General features: G+C 50.6%; 1 protein-coding gene across 3 annotated transcripts in view; it reads left to right on the top strand.

Annotated features, from left to right (window-relative positions):
• The first annotated feature begins 5,929 nt into the window (after window positions 1-5,929).
• Window positions 5,930-19,962, top strand: part of OGDHL (oxoglutarate dehydrogenase L) — a 30,325-nt gene continuing 16,292 nt past the window's right edge. For all 3 annotated transcript variants that reach the window (XR_009559237.1, XR_009559238.1, XM_060285914.1), the window contains exons 1-9: window positions 5,930-6,070; window positions 8,306-8,378; window positions 9,597-9,801; window positions 11,582-11,752; window positions 15,579-15,681; window positions 16,111-16,226; window positions 16,371-16,525; window positions 17,242-17,388; window positions 19,099-19,189. Coding sequence is in view for 1 of the 3 variants with exons in the window: in XM_060285914.1 (XP_060141897.1) it covers window positions 9,598-9,801; window positions 11,582-11,752; window positions 15,579-15,681; window positions 16,111-16,226; window positions 16,371-16,525; window positions 17,242-17,388; window positions 19,099-19,189 (987 nt within the window). In the remaining 2 variants the exon portion in view is untranslated. The remainder of the gene's footprint in view (window positions 6,071-8,305; window positions 8,379-9,596; window positions 9,802-11,581; window positions 11,753-15,578; window positions 15,682-16,110; window positions 16,227-16,370; window positions 16,526-17,241; window positions 17,389-19,098; window positions 19,190-19,962) is intronic.

Genomic DNA, 19,962 nt, shown 5'->3' on the forward strand with positions numbered 1-19,962 from the left:
GCCACAAGCTTGCCCTTGCAAAAGAATAGGCCTCGGTATTTAATGATTTTAAAGGAACAAAGAATGTAAGAATAAGCAGCTATTAGCAGACCAGGGAAATAACTTACCCATACTGGAGACAATAAATCAGTTGTAAAGGCTCCCAGTTCTGTTTCAAAGGTAAAGATTAGCCTGAAGCACATCCTTGAGCTATTTTGCAGGATCCAAGGATCCCCTCAAGCACTCAACCAGCAGAATAACTAGACCCTAAGGAATGAAGATGCTGGCTTTTGCTGACCCTCGTGATGTCAATCAACTAGAGCCCAGACTCTGTTAAACTTTGCCTCAATTCTATGCTGAATTCTCTGCTCAATCCCCTTCATGAATATGTATGCCCCCCTAGCTTAAATCTTCCCCAGTTTTGCTGTTCTGGGAGACATAGCTTTGGCAAATATCCCTGGTGTTCTCCTTACTCATTACAAGTAATAAAATCCTTCCTTCCCCTACTCTTTGGCTTGGTTGTGTCTTTTGGCTCCACATCCACCAAGAGGCAAACCCAGTTTTTGGGTAACAAGACTTCTTCATCTGGCTGTGTTCTGTGACCCTGTGCAAATATCAGCACCTCAATCAGTGTTCAGCCTTTAGTTCCACTGAATGAGTGTTGGGACTGGAGCTGGAAGTCTCAGAGTTCTACACTGATATTTCTTTATTGATACAGAGTGTTACTCTGCCTCCATCTACATCTATAAGTGACCGCTGCAAGTGCCAGTTTCCTCATCTCTCAGTTGTTGGAAAGAATATATGGGATGGGGCTTCCCTGGTGGCACAGTGGTTAAGAATCCACCTGCCAATGCAGGGGACACGGGTTTGAGCCCTGGTCCAGGAAGATCCCACATGCTGCGGAGCAACTAAGCCCGTGAGCCACAGCTACTGAGCCCACATGCCACAACTACTGAAGCCCACGTGCCTAGAGCCCATGCTCTGCAACAAGAGAAGCCACTGCAATGAGAAGCCCATGCACCACAACAAAGAGTAGCCCTTGCTCGCCGCAACTAGAGAAAGCCTGTGCTCAGCAACAAAGACCCAACACAGCCAAAAATAAATAAATTAAATAAATTTAAAAAAAAAGAATATATGGGATGACACCTGTTAAGTGCTTAGCACATAACCTGGCACTGTGGTGGGAGCAATAATCATGGTGGGAACAAAGCGAGCAGTGTGAAGTCTGGTCAGAGGCCACAGACAGAGAATGGCTTGTGTTGGAAAAAAAATCGTGCTAGAGGAAACACCCAAAAAAATATATCATTATATACTTGCAGTCATTAAAACCAAGTTTATAAATATTTTAAAACATGGGAAATGCTTAAGTTGTCCTGTTAAGTAAATAACATATTATCTCAACTGTGTTTGTAAAAGATGTATTTTTAAAAGTGAAGATAAAATCTACCCCAAAGCTAAGAGTATTTGCCTCTGAGTGATGATCTGTCCTTTCGGTATCTCTCTTCAAAATAATAATATAATGAGATGGGAGAGGAAAGAACAAAAGAAATGTACTTGTCAACTGTAAGCAGACTTTAGCGAGGAGCTGTATCAGAGGGTAAAATGGGGCCATCCCTACCCCACCTGGGGATAGAAGGAGCCCTGACCCAGGAGAAGCTGGAATTGAGGGAAAACCCTGGAGTCCTGAGTGGTTCTCAAATTAAGGAATGGAGCCTCCAAAAAGAGCACTGTATTCATTTCTAAGGCCACCGTAACAAAGTACCACAGACAGGGGGGCTTAAACAACAGAAATTCATTTTCTCACAGTTCTGGAGGCCAGAAGTCTAAGATCAAGGTGTCATCAGGGTTGGTTTTTTCTGAGGCCTCTCTCCTTGGCTTGCAGATGGCCACGTTCTCCCTCAGTTTTCACATGGTCTTACCTCTGTGTGTAAAGATGTCTGTGTCCAAATTTCTTTCCTTATAAGTACTTATAATACCCACCCTAACTACCTCATTTTAACTTAACAACCTCATTTTAACTTAATTAAGATCTTTAAAGATCTTATCTCCAAATATGATTATTATGATTCTGAGGACTGGGCGTTAGAACTTCAGCATATGAATTTGGTGGTAGGAGACACAATTCAGCCCATGACAAGTGTTAATTACCATATGGCTAAAACATCTATAAACAAAGTTAAAAGACAAGTGACAGACTGGGGGAGATAAATATTTTCAGTATTTATGACATACCAAAGTATTCTTATCCAGAATATATACAGAGTTTAGATGAATCAATAAGATGAAAACAACCCAATAGAAAAATGCGCAAAGAAAATGATTAGGCAATTCACAGAAGGGGAATACAAAATAAACATTAAAAGGTTCTCAACTGCACTTACCAGTTTTATACAAACTAAACAGTTGTTTTTCATCTATCATAGTGGCACAAATTAAAAAGACTGATAATAACAAGTCTTGGCAAGGATGTAAGAAAGTGGGAACTCTCAAATGTTAATGGGGACACATATTGGAATGGTCTTACTGAAGACAGTAGCTATTAAAAATTAAAACATCCATTTCCCTTAACCCAGTGTTACACTTCTTCTAGGAATCAGTATTGCCAAAATAGTTGCACATGTGCTAAAGGATATACGTGGAAGGACTTTTTTTTTTTTTTGCTGTAAATGTCTGTTCAATGCAAAAGAAGTCAAATATAATAATTACACACCCCTACAATGAATGCAATATACCCATTAAGAAATAGGTGATCCTACATGTACTGAAATTAAAATAAAGATCTTCAAGACAATTGAAAAAAGGAAGCAAATTGCAGAACTACAGTCTAGTGGATGCATTTTATGTTTTTATAAATGTGAATTTGTACAAGTAGACTTAAATAAATACATAGACACTTTTGTAAAGATGTTCACCCAGCTGTGGCCAGTAATTTCTGGAGGGGGAGAAAGGTGAAGCTGAGGCAGGTGGAAGGGAGATTTTCACACTTTGCTCTGTATCCTTCTGTATTATTTAAATTCTAAAGTCTATACAACCAGAATAAATACAAACTTGCATGCATGTTCTGTCAGAGAGAGAAGAAAAGGAAGGTTTCTGCTTCTGAAGATCTTTGCAGAGCCTATAGCCATGGCTCGAGGCTTCTCGAGGCTTCTCAGTCTTCTGAGAATGGCACACATCCTCGTGGGAGTCTTAATTGCCCCAAATGTTTGCTTTAATCAATGTAATTAGCAGAGCATCAATTAGGCTAAAAGGCTCCTACAGCAGCTGCTTCCGTTCACTGCCCCGCCCAGCCCCTTCAGCGACTCAGCTTCCCTCCATGGTGTGAGTCTCTCTCCATGGCTCTGTGTTTCCTCTGGTGACTCTGAAGACCACTGTGGGCAAATGGGAGGTTCTGAAGCCTATTGATTTGCTAGGGTTTTGTTCCTGCCTGCTGTTCTATGTCATACTCTTCATCTTTCTTAAGTGGCTCATTGGTGGCTCCAACGTGTATACTTTTTCTGTTGTTCTTCCCAACCTGCATCTCCTGTTTTGCAGCTCACTGAGAGGTTCCACTGTCCCCACAGTCACTAAAGCCAGAAATCTGTGAGTTATCGTTGCACCCACCACTCATGCCTGGTCAACCGTTAAACCCTATGGAGCTGACTCCTAAATGTCTCTTAAATCTGTCCCTCACTCTCTACTTCTACTGCCAGCCAGTGCATTATTGCCTCTCACCTGGATATATTTTTGCTCTCACCTTTTACTACTCCATCTTCCCTCCAGTTGCCACAGAAATCATACTAAAAAGCAAATCTGACCATGCCCCTCACAGCTTAAAATCTTGCTGGTGTCCAATACCCTACTGAATAGAGTCCAAACCCCTTGACATGGTAGACAAAGCCCAGTGTCACCTGGCCTAGGCCACCAGTTCCCTGTGTGCATCCAGGCAGTTACCATTCCTCTGGCCCTTCATCCAACTCTGCTTTTGCATATGGTGCTTTCCTGCTGGAGGTCTTCTGTGCACGTGTGCTGATTTGTTCTTTCCCAGCATCCACTCCTATTTCTTGTGCTACCTGCCTCCCATAAACCATCTGCCTTTCTTCTCAATCCATGTGTGTTTCATATGGGTGGCTCCAGGTCCCCTCTTCCCCCCTTCAGGCCAAGCCAGATCATTTAGCATCTCTCTTCTTGGAATTTGAATCTTGAACATCATAAGAGCCTTGAAGAGTCAGTCCATTTCTGGCTCAGCCCTGCTCCCTGAGACTAATTCTCCAGTTTTCCTGTGATTCTGAGTTGTCCTTTAGACAACCTTCCCATCAATTCCTTTTTCTTAAGCCAGCCAGATAATTTTCTGGTGCTTTTAATCAAAGAACTCCCAATGAACCCAGCCCTTCTGCATCAGAGAAACTCTTACTTATCCTTCAGGGTCCAAGTTAAGTGTCCACTTACTACTTCATTTATTCATTCAACAAATATTTACTGAAAACATGCTATGAGTTGGGCACTATGCTAAGTGCTGGGGATACAATAGAAAACAGATATGGTCCTTGGCCATATGGACTTTAAAATATCTCTAAATGAACAATTCTTTTGGAGGGGGGGGCTTTAGGTGCAGGATAAAGTTAATTATATTAGTCCATTCTGGCATCCTACCAGTACTGGTATGGACAATCATTTAATTACCCCATATCTGCATCCCTCAATCCCTTCCCCTAGGCAACCATATTAATGTGTTTGATATATATTTGAATGTGTTCAATATGTATTTGAATGAGTTCTTGTGAAATGTATGTTGTAGTTGTATGGGCCAGTGCTTTTAATTAACGCCAAGAGTATTACATTACATATTTCTTTTAGTTTTCTGATTTTCTTCATGAAGCATGGTAGCATGCACGAGATATTTGAAATGAGATAATGAGCCTTAGAAGCAAATGTTAGGATTTTGCCTTTTACTTTGAGTGAAGTCATTTCAGGGTTTTGAGCAGAGGGGCAACATGATTTGAATTGGTGTTCTACAAGGAAAACTCTAGTGTGTTGAGATTAAAATTCAGGGGTGCAAGTGTGGAAGCAAGAAGGCTGGTTAGGGGCTGTTGCAGTAATCCATGGGAAAGTAGATGGCGGTTTGAACCTCGGATGTATATGTTCCTCTTCCAGGAACTCTTGTATATAAACAAGAGAAAAATGCAAGACAAGTGCAGCAGGAAGCCCCCCAAACTAACAAACAACATGAGATACAAATCATTGATAAGCAGAGAAACGTGGATTAAAACAATGATATGACATTGCATCTGTTATTCTGGCAAAAATTACATGACCAGACACTGCCAAGAGTTGGCTGGGATATGAAGATTTAAAAATTCTCTTGCACGGTTTATGGGAATGGAGAATCAAGAAGCAATGTAACACTGCTGAGTCAAGTTAAGTATACACAAACCCATGACCCAGCAATTCAGCCGCCTGTTATATATTCCAGAAAAATTTCCACATAGGTTCTTAAGGGAATGTATAGGAAGGTGTTCATTGCAGCAACAAGGAGGTAAAGGCAGCCTAGGTCTCCATAATTTGGACAATGAATGAGTAAAATGTGTATCAGGTTTTGTGATAAGCACTTAATATGCATTATCTCATCTTTTCTTCAAGATAGCCCTAAGACTGGGATTTTTAATAGTATCTGTAAATACTGTTTACCGTCTGTAAAACGGAAACTATCCTTCCATACACACAAACGGCCGCTTTTTTTTTTTTTTTCCTGGTTCACTCTCCTTAGTGTTTGGACGAGGACCCCGGGGTTCAGGGGCTCAGCAGCGTGCCAGGTTTCCCAGACAGACGGGGTCATCTCTCCTTGAGGTCTGCAGGATCTTCACTCTTCCAGGCCCGGGAACCCTCATCCCTGGGCCTTCAGCACCGCGGACAGCGCCAACGGGGCAGGGCTGGGCGGGGCGTCCTCAGAGACGTCACGGCGCGCGGAGTCTCCCCGGCGCTCGCTCGCTGGCTGCTGGCGCCGCCACGTCACGTGACCCAGATAATTGGTACAGCTAGTCGCGCACCAACTGCTCGCCTCCCCTGACCTGCAGCCTCTGGACCTCACTGCCGCGCCGACCCCCCCACTGGCCCGGTGAGCGCGGCGGCCCCTCCCTTCCGGGTCCCTGCGCCTCCTCCTCTCCAGCTGTGTCGCGGGAGGCCCTTCTGCTCCAGTCTCCTGGGTCCCGGGGCGCCGCAGCCCGCAGCCCTAAGCCTGGCCCGGGAGGTGGGAGGGGGAGTGAGCGTGACCTTGGCTTCGCCTTTGTTTGGCCGAGGCGTCCCCAGGGACCCTCAGCCCTTCGCGCGCATCCGACCCTGCGAGTGCAGTTCTTGTGAAGTGTTTTGCGTAAGGGAGCGAAGCTTTTAACGGTGGGGTTTCAGGCATCAGCGTGGGTTCTCCAGCCCAAAGACTACAGACTGTCCACGCCTTTCGTGGCCTGGGGAGGGGCCTGCTGCTCTTCGCCTTCTCAAGGAGCCCTGGCTGCGGAGGGCAGCGCTGGGGATGGGGATGGTCTAGCGTTATGTGCTTGGTGGGACAGGCAGGCAGCTTCGAAGTCTCAGGACCTCGTAGTGGGGGCAGGGGGCAGGGCCTTTACAGACGGTTTTAACCGGGTTTCCGCTCACAGATGGGGAGACTGAGGCCCTGAGGGAGGCAAGACTGACCTGAGGTGGCAGCCAGCCTGGGAAGTGCTTCTCCTTCCCTCAGGGAAATGTGCGGGGATGGGGTGACCCTGAGGTCCCAGCGGGGTGCCATGATGCCCCTCCACCATGGGCCCTAACCCATCCCTGCGCACCCTGCCCATATATCCTGTAGCATATTGGAACAGGCCCCTTTCACCTTTGTGCTTTCCCCACCTCTGGCCTTTAGCTCAGACCCTCCATCTCTGTCAAGGAAATAAGCACACCCCCTCCCTACCCTGCTTCCTACCTCGTAGTCTGCTTCCGTGGCTGCCTCTTGGGTTCAGTAAACTAGAGGTGGGGTTTATTCCTGAGAAAAGCCCACCCAGTTCCCAGCACGTGGGGCCATCATAGGCCTGCGGGAGTGTGAGTCCAGGCTCTGCTGCTGCCCAGCTTCAAGGTCTTGGGATCTCTACAGTGGGCGTATTGCAGAGCAGCCCAGATAGGGCCTTGCGTGTGGGAGGCTTAGTGGCCAGGGATGTCTGTCGTCGTTATGCTTCTGAGGGTGGCGGTGGGGATGGTACTGACTTTATCCGTAGAGGGGAGGCCACCAAGAGCTGCCCAGAGCAACCTGCCTGTTAGTCCAGGGTGGGCTGGGCTGGTCAGGGGGTGTGCACAGTGCCTGACCCTAACTCTTCCCTTTCACCTGTGTGGGCAGGACCTGGCAGGGCAGGCTTGGGCTTTGGCTCCAGATACTGAGGTTGACTCTGTCCCCAGCACTCTAGGGCTCCTGAGTCCTCAGGCCCTGCTGGGATTGGGGCAGGGGTGGCTGGCTGGCTGTCCTTCCATCAGGCCGGGTGAAGGCCACAGCAGTGTCCAGCGGCTGCCCAGATTATTCAGTGTTTGTGAAACACAGTGTTCCTGCACTGGGCCAGGCTGGACACAGCCAGGCTTGTCACTACCCCCCCGAGCCATCCCATTCCCCTGCGGGGGTGGGTGCCAGCAGAGAGAGCAGCTCTGGCTGCAGCCGTTGGAAGGAGCGTTGGCATTAAGAGAAATCTGTGTTTACATCATGACTCTGCAGTGAGGAGGGCACAGGCTCCGGAACCACAGAGCCCTGCCACTCACCAGCTTAGCCTCTCTGTGCCTCAGTTTCCCTATTTGTAAAATGGGGCTAATCCAAGTGCCCACCTCTTGAGATTGTTGAGAGGGTTAGGTGAGCACAGTGCCTGCCCCCGAATCGGTGCTGACTAATTGTGCTCCTATTTTTATTCCCTCAGTGGATGATCTTGGTGTCTGCTTTCTTTGCCTTAGGATGGGGATGTTAGAGTTTCCCCATTGGGTTGTTTAGATTCTTCTCACATTCCAGGCCAGTAGCTCCTGGGCCCTATGGCCATCTGGGCCGGGGCAGCAACCCTGTATTTGGCCAGGTCTCAGGGACCATCAGAGGGAGAGCAGGGGTTGGGACCCCGGCCCTCTGACCCCAGAGCTCAGGCCTTGAGTCCCCACCCAGCACCTGGAGAGGTGCCACTCCAGGAAGAGCCAGCCCCTAGCAGCCCTCAGTAGGGCCTGGTGTCACTGGCTGGCGGGACATGCAGCTGAGCATGTGGATAGGAAGCTTGGGGCACTTGAGGCTCAGGTTCCAGCTGAACCCACCTCCTTCCTCCCTGCAGTGCAGTATATTTTTGCTTTTTAATTTTCCTCTGTTCAGACTTGCTGCTGGTTGCCCTGAGGAGCCCACTGTCCCTCGCTCAAGGAGACCGCCTCCCTGCCCTTTGCCTCATGTAAGTTTGGAGGGAAAGAGGGAGCACGCGGGCTAGGGGGACTGTGCCATGCCCTGCCTTGGGGCCTGACCCCTTGTAGAATAGAAGGTCCAGCCAGCTGGTTCTGGTGACTTGTTTGAGCTGGGGCGGGGTGTGTGCCCTGTGAGCTGGGCACATCTGGCCCCAGGAGCATTGACTCAGGCCCAGGCCCAGGCCCAGGCATAAAGGCACACTTTCTGGGACTGAGTTATGTGGGGGGAAGCAGGCCCTCCTGCCTGCATGGCCCCTGGTGGGGTGGCCCTGGTGCTGCACCCTACTCACAGGCTGGGATTCTCTGGGCAGAAGGGTGTTAGCAAGTATTCAGGGGGAGCCGTGTGTGTCCAGGCAATGCTGGGGAAGAGGAGGGGGCTCTGCTTACAGTTGTGTTGGGGGGTGATGTAGAGGAACAGCGGTTCTAAGAGGAGCCTCTTATCCGAGAACCTCTGTCTTCTGGGGGGAAGAGGAAGCCCCTCCCCCCCCCACCTCTCCATATGTACACACGGATTCCTGAAAGCCCGTTGTTCGAGCATTTTCCCTGGGAAAGAGCAGATGAGATTGCGGGGGTGAGATGAGCTCCAGGTTCTTTTTCCTCTCCATCCTGAGTGGGCTTCCAGCCTGAATGTACCCCCTGAGCTGTTAGCTGTCCTGAGTGTAAGCTCTGGGCAGGGTATGGGAGCCAAAGAGGGCAGCTGCAACTGGGAGCTTGGCTGGGCAAGGCGCCTGCCTCTGGTCTGCCCTCCACTGTCCCCCAGTGCCCTTCCCTTCTCTGAGCCTCAGTCGTCCCCGATGTGAAGTGGGGGCCATTGAGGCCCGTGTCATTGGCCTTCTGGCCTGGGAGGACATGCTGGGCCTATACTGCAGTCAGGGGAAGTCACTGGTCCCTTTTGGTCACAATGACTAGAGACCCAGCAGTGCCATGGGCCTCGAGATCGTGCAGCTCAGCCAGACGCCTTGCTTCCGGCCTTTTTCTGACCGGTCATGGAGCACCCAGTCCCTGGAGGACTCCACTGCCTGAGTTCCGGGGTGTTCAGGAGGCCTGGCTGACTGTCCCTCTCACCTCTGTCTCGTCACTGCCTAGCCCAGGGCCACCTGCCCAGTAGGCCCAGCAAATGCCATATGAGTGGATGAGTGGCTGCCAGAGCCTCCTTCCTTCCATCCCAGTCCCGTGGTTTATGTCTCTCCCTTGTTGCCTGTGTCCAGAATGAGTCAGCTGAGGCTGCTGCCATCCCGGCTTGGGGCACAGGCCTCGAGGCTCCTGGCCGCACATGGCGTCCAAAGGTTCAGCTGGTACAGCAGGTCGTCTGGGCCACCGGCCACCTTCCCAAGCAGCAAAGTTGGAGGCGGCTCCAGTTACATGGAGGAGATGTACTTCGCCTGGTTGGAAAACCCCCAGAGTGTCCACAAGGTTGGCACCCCAACCCTGCCCTCTGTGCAGGAGAGAAGGTCCTGGGGCTGGGCTGTGGAGAGGGGAGTGGGGAGAAGCAACTTGCCTGCTGTGTGACCCCGGGCAGGTTTCTTTGTCTCTCAGGTCCTCCATCATCTTTGTGAAAGAGCTTGGTCCTCATATTGGGTGAGGAAAGTCCATTGCTGTCCTGTTGCTGGACCAGCCAGTGGGTGGTGGTCTGGCTTGAGAAGCTCTGATAATGCCGTGCTCAGTCACACCTGGTCTGAGGCCTGTCCCTGCCTCCTTTGTCATGCAGTGCCGTCTCCAGATGGCCTCTTGTTATATAGTTAGGAGCATAAGTGTTTACATATATAGTAAGCTGATAAAATAAGTACCCACTGATGGTAAAAAAAAAAAAAAATCAAAATCAGATGCCAGGACAAAAGTGAAAAGCGTAGCTGCTCTCTCTCCTTCACTCACATGCCTCAGAGGAAAGTAATATGCTCACATGATCCAAAAACAAAAAGTATTAAGTTCTACAGTGAAAAGCCTTCCTCCCATTCCATCCCATATCTGCTCAGCTCCTACCTGTCTGTTCCCCAGTCTATTCTTAATTTCTTCTGTATCCATTCAGATAAACTTATTGCAAACATAACTCTGGATTCTCCCCCTTTACACAAAAAGTAACATGTAACATCCACTCTTTTGCCCCAGGCTTTTTTCACTCAGCATACATCTCCAAGATTTTCCATGTCAGTACCTCAAGAGCCTCATTTTTCTTTTTCCCAGCTGTATAGTATTCCACTGTTTGGATGGATGTTCTACATTCATCCCCAGGGACAGGCATCTGCCTCATTTCCAGTCTCTGGCTGTCATGACGGGTGCTGTACTACATCATCTTGTACGTTCATCATCCTGCACGTGTGCAGCTAACTGTGGCATAAATTCCCCAAAGTGGAATTGTTGGGTTAGAGGGCATCTGTGTACATAATTTTGATGGGTGTTGCCAAATTGCTTTCCACACGGCTTGTACCACCTTATTCTCCTACCAGTACTGTATGAGAGGGCGTAGAGGAAAGCACTTTTGTATGTGTTCTGCTAGAACGTGGAGGTGCTGGTGCATGTGCCCATCTGCTTTTTGTTTCTGCACGAATAGTAGCAAAGCATACATCCTCTTCTGCTGTGTTCACTTTACAACATATCTTGGCAATATTCCACATCCACAATAATAAATGCGTCTTTTTAAAAAAGACTACATAATTTTCCGGAATCTAAATTTACCATCATTTATTTAACCAGTTTCCTATTGATCACTGCTTAGATTGTTTTTACGTTGTCATTTTTATAAACTCTCCTGCAGGCCACATCCTTGTACATGTAGGCACACCTGTCCAAGTACATCTGTAGAATAAATTGCTGGCAGTGGAATTGCTGGTTCAAAAGATACATGCATTGGAAATGTTGAGGGCCTGCCTGCCCTTGCCCTCCACAGAGCTGCCTCCAACCCACAGTGTGTGAGGGCATGTTTTGCCTATGGATAGAAGCCCGTTTCATACATAAAGCCCCTTGATCACAGCTTATAACCTCCCACACACACTACCAAGCTGGGTCCTGGAGAGATCCAGAATTTGGGTGGGGGCCCTGGGCTGATTGAGAAGGGTATTGTCGGCAGGGTCCTGGGAGGGCCCTGAGAGCTATGGTGGTGAAGGAAGACTGATGTCCCCTAGGGCCCCAGCCTGGGCCACCCCGCGCTACTCCCAGGCCCTAACCTGGCTGTTTTCTTTCTTCTGCCCCTGCCCAGTCCTGGGACAGCTTCTTCCGGAAAGCCAGTGAGGAAGCCTCTTATGGTCCGGCTCAGCCCCGGCCCCTTTCTGTTGTCCCTGAGAGCAGGCCGGCAGTGTTGAGCCGGACCAAGACCAGTAAGCTGGTGGAGGACCACCTGGCTGTGCAGTCTCTGATCCGGGCCTACCAGGTGAGCGGCTGGGAGGGTACAGGCTCCTGGGGTGTGACCAGGTGCTGACGGCAAGAAGACTGGCTCAGCTCCAGCGTCACTTTAGGGAGCTTGGTGGCTCTGACCCCTCCTCCTGCTCTTTGTCACGTTACCATTCACATCACTTACCACCCCCTGTATTTCTTGTGCAAAGTGGATTGTTTGTGGTCTTTCTCATCTGTCGCCCACACCACTCTGCCCCAGAACCTGGAGAAGTACTTAGTGAGTGATCAGTTTCAGTGAGTGTTGAATGAAAGGTGAGTAGATTGCCGCTTGTTAATGTCTGTTTTCTCTTGGCTGAGCATTCCAAGACGACAGGGGCTCATGTCCAGCAGGTGCTTAGTTAGTATTTGTGGAATGAATGACTAGTTCATTAAGCAGCTCTCCCCCATCAGCTGCTCTGTCCTGGAGACTTAGGCTCCCCTCTGCTGGGTTCCCTGGCTGGGCCCTTGCTATGTCAAAGAGTCCTGATGATGTTTCCTATTCTTGGTCTTGACCCAACAGGACTAACCGGAGGGCTGTACTGGGTGTTCACTCCATAAAAATGTAATCATTTGGGATCTGTCTGGGAATCAGTGGCAGGACGTATTTCATAAGAGAAACTTGTCTTGAAGACATGCAGAAGGCAGGGTAGGGGCATCCTGCGGTCCTTGGTAGAGACTCCGTGGGAGGGTGCAGCCAGCCGCTGCAGGAACTCGGGGGAGAGGGAGGCCTTAGCAAATGGAAATGGCGCCTTGCCTCTGAACGACGCACTCTGTGTGGGATGGCAGCTGCCTGCCCAGGTGTGCTGGGGCGGAAGAGGAAAGGTGCACAGGACTGGGCTCCGTCACTGGCCTCAGGACCCATGGATCGTGGGCCACCTGCGAGGAAACAGCAGTGATTGTAATTATGTTTTTCTTGGTTGGCTGAAAGAGGCAGAAAGTGATCTGACTGTTGACTTTGAAAAAGGACAAGGAACATAAAACTCTGTATGAAATGTGGGGTAGCATTCAGAGTACGGCCTGAGGGCCTTATCTTCGAAGTACAGTCCCAGCTCTGCAGCAGCTCTTTGTTCTTTCACTGGCCAAGACCAAAGCATCCTTCCAGCAGGATGGTCTCTGGATTCAGGAATGTTACTCCATACTTGCATGATAAAAATCTGCCTGGTAGTGAGCACCTACTGGGTGGGCTGTAGCCCCTCACAGGTCACTTGGGGGCTGAGCTCTGGTTTGACTCATCTGCACATAGTACTGAAAAAAAACCCAGGCTGCTTCTTAATGCATGTTTTCAAGCATATAATAGGTAGAAGAATTATGTAGTGAACCCCCATCAATACAGGGCCAGTCTTGATTCATCTTACCCATCTCCAGCTCCACCCATAGGCCACTGATTATTTTGAAGCAAATCCCAGACTTCATATCATTTCATTCATTGAACGTTTCAGCATGTATTTCCAGAGGTAAAGCCTCCTTTAAAAATATTCAAATATGGGCTTCCCTGGTGGCGCAGTGGTTGAGAGTCCGCCTGCCGATGCCGGGGACACGGGTTCGTGCCCTGGTCCGGGAAGATCCCACGTGCCGCGGAGCAGCTGGGCCCGTGAGTGGTGGCCGCTGACCCTGCGTGTCCGGAGCCTGTGCTCTGCAATGGGAGAGGCCACAGCAGTGAGAGGCCCGCGTACTGCAAAAAAAAAAAAAAAAAAGAATTCAAATATACCGTGATAGTATTATCACACCTAAAAATAGTAATAATCCTTAATGTCACCAAATACCCAGTTGGTATTCATGTTTGCCTGTTTGTCCTAGGATTTCTTTTTACTGCTTGTTTGAATCAGGATCCAAATAAAGCCACAGGTTGTGATATGTTGACATGGCTTTTCAAGTCTCTTGTACTCTACTCTGCGGGTTCCTCTCCATTTCTTTTTGTGTTTCTTGCTCTGTGTGTGTGTGTGTGTGTGTGTGTATAAGAAACCAGGTTGCTTGTCCTATAGCGTTTTCTCGAGTGTGGATTTTGCTGATTGCATCCTCATGGTGTCACTTCATCTGTCCCTTTGTCCCATGTAATTTCTGTAAATTGGTAGTTAGATCTAGATGCTTGATCCAACATAGATTTGATTTTTTCTGTTGTTGCAAAATCAGCTTCCTGGTGGTGATGGGCACTTCATCAGTTAGCATCTAAAGATAATTATTTCCTGGACACATTAAGTCATTGGGAGTGGTAAAAGTGGTGATATTCTAATTCTTTCTTTCTTTGTTTATTACCTGAAATACTTCTCTCATGAGAACCTTCCCTTTGTCAGCTCTGTTTATCCTGAGGTACAAATGGTATAGGGAGGGCAGGATCAGTGCTTGACTTTTCCTTTTGCTGATGGATTTTCAAAATTATGACATGGTTTCCTAGCATCCTCCAAAGATGGCCAATAAAGGTTTTTCTTCTTTTTCATAGTATGATATGAATGCATGAATTTAAACATATTTAATGAGTTTCAGTCTGCTATAGATATTATCCTTTTTGTTGCTCAAAACGTGTCCTTATTCCCAGCCCCAGTAGTGTTTGAGCACCCCTTTGCTATCTGGTAGGACAAGATGCTTTGAGCTCATCTCGCACATTTCTGTCCAGCCAGTTCTCCAGGGAGTGAGCGAGTATTTACTGCTATTGGTTTGGTCATGACTTCTGGGTTCTTTTGATGGTTAGAGCCAGGAAATATGTATTTTTTTAAAAGATACCATACTTTATGGGTTTATACTGATGCTTCTATATACATCAAATGTAGGACTTAGTGTTTGTCCTTGACCTCATCAGTCTTATGTCACCATCTCCTTTTAAAGATACCAAAAATAGAGGTTCTCAAACACAGCAATACAATGACTTACTTGATTTTCCCACAATCCACACATGACAGTCTGAGAATACAATTCTAGTACTACCACTGCTGATTGGTACTGTAAATGAATTTATGATCTTTTTATTCCTGCAGTTCTGTTTGTCTTTGGGGAATATTCTGTTAGTCAGTTGGAATAGTTCCTCTCTATGTAGTTATGCCACCAAATGGATGCATTAATTCATTTGTTTTGTCTTACTTTCAATTTTTAAAACTTAATTTTGTTTTATAGTGATATAAAATACTTATAAGCTTCCAAAGTCAAATCGTCAATGCAAGATATATTGTTAAAAGCCTAGCTTCTAGCCCTGTTGCTCTGCCCTATTTTGTCCTTTCCCTGTAGGTAATAATTTTCCTTATTTTATAGTTTTCTTATTTTACTGTATATTCTTCTAATGCATATATTTATTTGTAGACATGCAAATATATACAAATAAATGCAAATGCATGTGTTTACTTTTCTCTTCCCTTTCTTAGATACTGGGCAGTTTACCACACACACTTTTCTGTAATTTGCCCTTTTGCTTAATAATATTTTGTGGAGACAACCTCATAGTAGCAGTTAGGAATTTTCCTCATTCCTTTTAGCAGCTCTGTAGTATCCCCTGTGTGGATTTCCCATATCCATTTGCCAGTCTCCTGTTGATGGACATTTGGGAAGTTTTTAGAATTTTGCAATTACTAATAGTACCGTAGTAACTACTTTTGTGTACGCGTTCTTTCCTGTTTTTGAAAGCTGCATGTTGTACTTTGAAACAGAATTGAGCTCCTGCCACCTTAGTGGCTATGGTGGGGTCTCCTAGGCAACTGTTCAGTGGCTGGGTGCTGGAGATATGTGGAAACTTGAAATTCTGAAGGGGAACTTGAGGGGCCAGGGCCCAGAATCTCAGTCTTGGTGAGGGTCTGTCCAGCTGCGTTCCAGCTCCGCCCCGACCTTTTCCCCTTCTCCAGATCCGTGGCCACCATGTGGCCCAACTGGACCCCCTGGGCATTCTGGATGCAGACCTGGACTCCTTTGTGCCCTCAGACTTAATCACCACCATTGATAAATTGGGTGAGTCGGTACCCTTTCCTGTTGCCCTGGTGACACCAGAGCCAGCTGGTGCCTGTGCCCAGTGAGGGGCTCTGAGCCTACAGTGCCTCTGGGTCTTGGGTTTCAGCAAGCAGCCTGGGAGGCTTTCTTCTGACCCTTGCCCAGCTATGCATGATGTCCCTGCAAGGGAGGCCTCCCCGTCTTCCCTAGCTGGTGTGCCACGCTCAACAAGCTTGAGACATCTGTCCAGGCCCACCCTTATGGCGGCAAGCTAGGCTCTGACTCATGCCCTGTGCCCTGCAGACAGAGGGCCTTTGAGCTTTAGGCTAGACATGGCGGGAGGGTCCTGGGGGCACTGTTGGGAGGTCTGGGGATACAGCTGGGCCCCACCTGGGCCTGACCTCCCTCTCTCCTCTCTGCTGCCCGGGCTCTGCCATATGTGCCTCCTAGCCTTCTACGACCTGCGGGAGGCTGACCTGGATAAGGAGTTCCAGCTGCCCACAACTACCTTTATTGGAGGCTCTGAAAACACCCTTTCTCTGCGGGAGATCATTCGGCGCCTGGAGGTGAGCACAGGCAGGTGTGTCGGGCACAGCTGATGAAGCTCTGGCGTGCGATAGAGGGAGGGAGGGCGCTGCCTTTTCTGTTCCAGATCCCAAGGCGGTCGGTCTTCTTCTTGGCTCCTCGTGGAGCGCTTCCCTTTCCCCCAGAACACATACTGCCAGCACATCGGTCTGGAGTTCATGTTCATCAATGACGTGGAGCAGTGTCAGTGGATCCGGCAGAAGTTCGAGACCCCTGGCGTGATGCAGTTCTCCAGCGAGGAGAAGCGGACCCTGCTGGCCCGGCTGGTGCGCTCTATGAGGTCAGGCTCCCAGCACCACCCCGGGCAGCCTGAGTGGCTGGGGGGCCTGCTCCAGGGCTGTATGAAATGTCCCAGGCCCTGGCTAAGAAACTAGGAGGGTGCCCGGTAAGGGAAGGCAGGGCTGGATGGTGCTCCAGGAGAACATGACACCGAATGAGGGTGGAAGTGGCAGAAAGACGTCCCTGTGTGGAGTGAGTGTAGCAGCGCCTTCCTGCAGGTGGGGCACTGCCTGGTTCTGCCCCTGAACTTCTCTGAAGCTGGGTCTTCCCAGGGCTACGGGGGCCTGGAGGAGCCCCTGGACCAGCTGCTAGGAGTAAAGTGGCTCCCTGAGCAGTGACGTGTGGGCTGGAATTTGAGTTGAGCCGTGAGGCATCTTTGGGGCATGAGGAGAGCGCCCCAGGGCACGTGTGTGCTGGAGGGCAGTGGTCTGGGAGCAGGGGAATGGCTAGTTGGAGCAGTGTGACTGGAAGGGGAAGAGAGGGTGGTAACTGGGAATTGATGGAGCCAGAGGTCTGTTGAAGTTGGGAGGACCCTCAGCCTCCCCGCCGACCTATGCTGCTTGCTGGTAGGAGCATCATGGTGTCTGTGCCAGGTCCTGGACTGCGCAGCGGGAGGTGGCTTTGCAGCTTCCTGTGTCCTGGCATCCTGCTCCGAGCCCTCATCAACAGCCCCCAGGAGCCCAGCCTCTCCACCCTTCCCCATCTCTCCCCAAGCAGGTTTGAAGATTTCCTGGCCCGGAAGTGGTCCTCAGAGAAGCGGTTTGGCCTGGAGGGCTGTGAGGTCATGATTCCTGCCCTCAAGACCATCATCGACAAATCCAGCGAGATGGGGATCGAGAATGTCATCCTGGGGATGCCACACAGGTGGGCGCTTCTCCTCCAGGCCCAGCAAGCTGAGGTGGATAGGAGGCTTTGAAAATCAGAGCAGGGGTGTTGGTGGGACCTGAGGATAGAGGCAGAGTGGTCTAGAAAGTTATCAGAGTCCCTGGGCCCTGGGCTGCTCATCACAGAAAGCATGTGGCCAAAGCCACATGGAACCAGGCTCTCTTAAACTGTTTCTCTCTCACCATGTTGCTGTTGTCCCCAGGAGTATTGAGGTTACAGAAGAGGGGTATATCACGCTACTTGAGGTTCCTGTGGACAAGGGGATGTGGAGGGGCACATCCCAGGGAAGTGAGGGCAGAGCCTGGGCAGGTGGCCTCAGGTTCGCATCCCCTGGTGGGAGGTCTCTGGAGGTGAGCCGAGGGTCTCTTTCCCCGGCTGCAAGCTGGCCACACATTTCCTGTGACTTTGATAAAGACTTGGAAGGCTGGTCTGGCCACTGGGCAGTTACCTCTGAGCTGGAGCCTGTGGCTAATGAGGAATATGGCCAAGGTGGCCAGGGGTCCTGCTAAACGGGCTGGAAGAGGACTGCTGAGCAGTCTGGGGGGCAAAGCCCCTGCATTTCCTGTGCCTGTTTCCAGCTGCTCACAGGTGGGCCAGCCCCGGACTACATCTGCACCAGGGGCATCAGGATGCATTGTGAGGAGGGTCCCCACCCTGTGGGCTGGCCTCCCGGGAGCCCAAGCTTTGCCACACAGGCTCTGCGCTCTGGGGGCCCCAGAAATGCTTGGTGTCTGGTCAGAGGGTCGTGCAGAGCTGGCCCCGTGGTCCGAGGAGGCAGGGGCGTACGTGGCTTCAGTAGGACTGTGGGAGAGGATGGTGCTGGGCCGTCAGGCAGCTCTGGGGCTGGGTGGTGGTGCTGGCCAGGCTCCTGGCCTGAGGAGGGCTCCAGAGTCAAGGGCTGCCCTCGGCCAGGCCTCCGTGTTTGGGGAGGGGCCTTTGAGGCCGGAGGCTTTGCCCAGAGGGGCTGAGGGTTGTTCAGACGGCTCCTGTGATCCCACAGCCCTGCCATCCCCGCAGAGCAGGAGAGGGGCCCGCTGGAGGAGCGCTGCCCTTCTGTCACTGGGCCGTGCGGGGCTGGAGGTCAGGGTGTGAGCAGGCCTGGGGCCGGCATCCGCTGGTAGTCTATGGGGAGCGGGCTCGGAGTCATGTCCTGTGCCCCCATCAGGCTGGTGCCCACCCCTGAATAGGTTGCCCCCGATGGGAAGCTCAGGCTGGACTGGAGAATCCCTGGGCCTGGCTGCTTTCCTCCCCCCACCCCTCAGTCCTCACTCAGCTCCTCTGGACAGGGCCTCTGGTGACTCCTGATCTTAGGGGCAGTCCAGTCCCCTCTTCCCTATCCTTATCACTTCCATGTCACTGGGCTGGGCTGGGGAGCCATGTGTGAGCAGCTGTGATTCGCTAGCAGCTTGGGGTCAAGGTGCTGGGTTGGGCTCAACTTTTGGTTGGGGAGAGGGGTGAGTAGACACCCTGCCATGAGGCTGGGTGGCTCCCTGCTCGCGAGGGCCTCCTGAATCTGAGTTGTAGCGGGGGATGCCTGCCTGCCCAGGGGGGCCGGCCAGCTGGACCCGCTCACACACCTTGTAGATTGAGGCGGGATGAGAGGGTGGGGCCTTCCAGCCCCCATGCTAATTCTGATAGGTCCCAGGTGGGCAGGGAGCATGGTAAGAGCCCTGCCCCCTCTGGCTCCAGGGGCAGGCTGAACGTGCTGGCCAACGTCATCCGCAAGGACCTGGAGCAGATCTTCTGCCAGTTTGACCCCAAGCTGGAGGCGGCGGATGAGGTGGGTGCCAGGCCCAGGCCCCAGAGCCCCTGGAGAGCTGGGTATTTGGGACGTGGACTGGAGAGGGCCTGGGCCAGGAGCTTGCAGGCTCAGACAGACCTTGAGGTGGACGGACATGCAGAAGAGTGGGAGAGAGGCTGGGGGTGTCTGTGTGAGGCTCCTAAGGTGTTTTGGAGCCAAGTGCTATGATCTCCAACAGCTGGGAGAGCCCTCAGGTAATCTGGGCTAACCTCCCTGTTTCCAGCTGGGGGGACTGAGGCCCAGAGAGGTGTGCAGGGAAGTGCCTGAAGTTATTCAGTTCAGCTCATGTGGCCATACCTCTGTGCCCAGGGTCCTGTCTACCTTCCCTGAAGGGCTGCCTCACTCACTTGTTTGACCAGCACAGCATTGGGAGGTCAGGACGGTTTCCTGTGCCCACTGATGAGCAGAGAGAATATTTTTCTGCCCTCACCCCCTTCCTGGCACGTATACGTGTCATGTATGCCTCATACCCCACGCCTCTGCCCATGCTGGGCCCTCAGCCAGATGGCTTTCCTCTCTTCTGCTCTCTGCCTCTTTCCCAGCCCTACCCATCTCCTAGTGACTTTCCTGGTCCTCCAGGCAGCAATCCTGTCTCTCCCTCCTCTGTGCCTCCTTTCCCAGCAGGTCCGTCTCTACTCTGGCCTTCTCCATCACGCGCACGCATGTGCGTGCGCGCCTGTGTGTGTGTGTGTATGTGTCTGTTTTCCCTTCCAGGCTGGTAGCAGGGTGATGGCAGGGACCTCATTCCCGAA

Source organism: Globicephala melas, chromosome 16, assembly GCF_963455315.2.
Source record: "Globicephala melas chromosome 16, mGloMel1.2, whole genome shotgun sequence".
NCBI classification, from domain to species: domain Eukaryota; kingdom Metazoa; phylum Chordata; class Mammalia; order Artiodactyla; family Delphinidae; genus Globicephala; species Globicephala melas.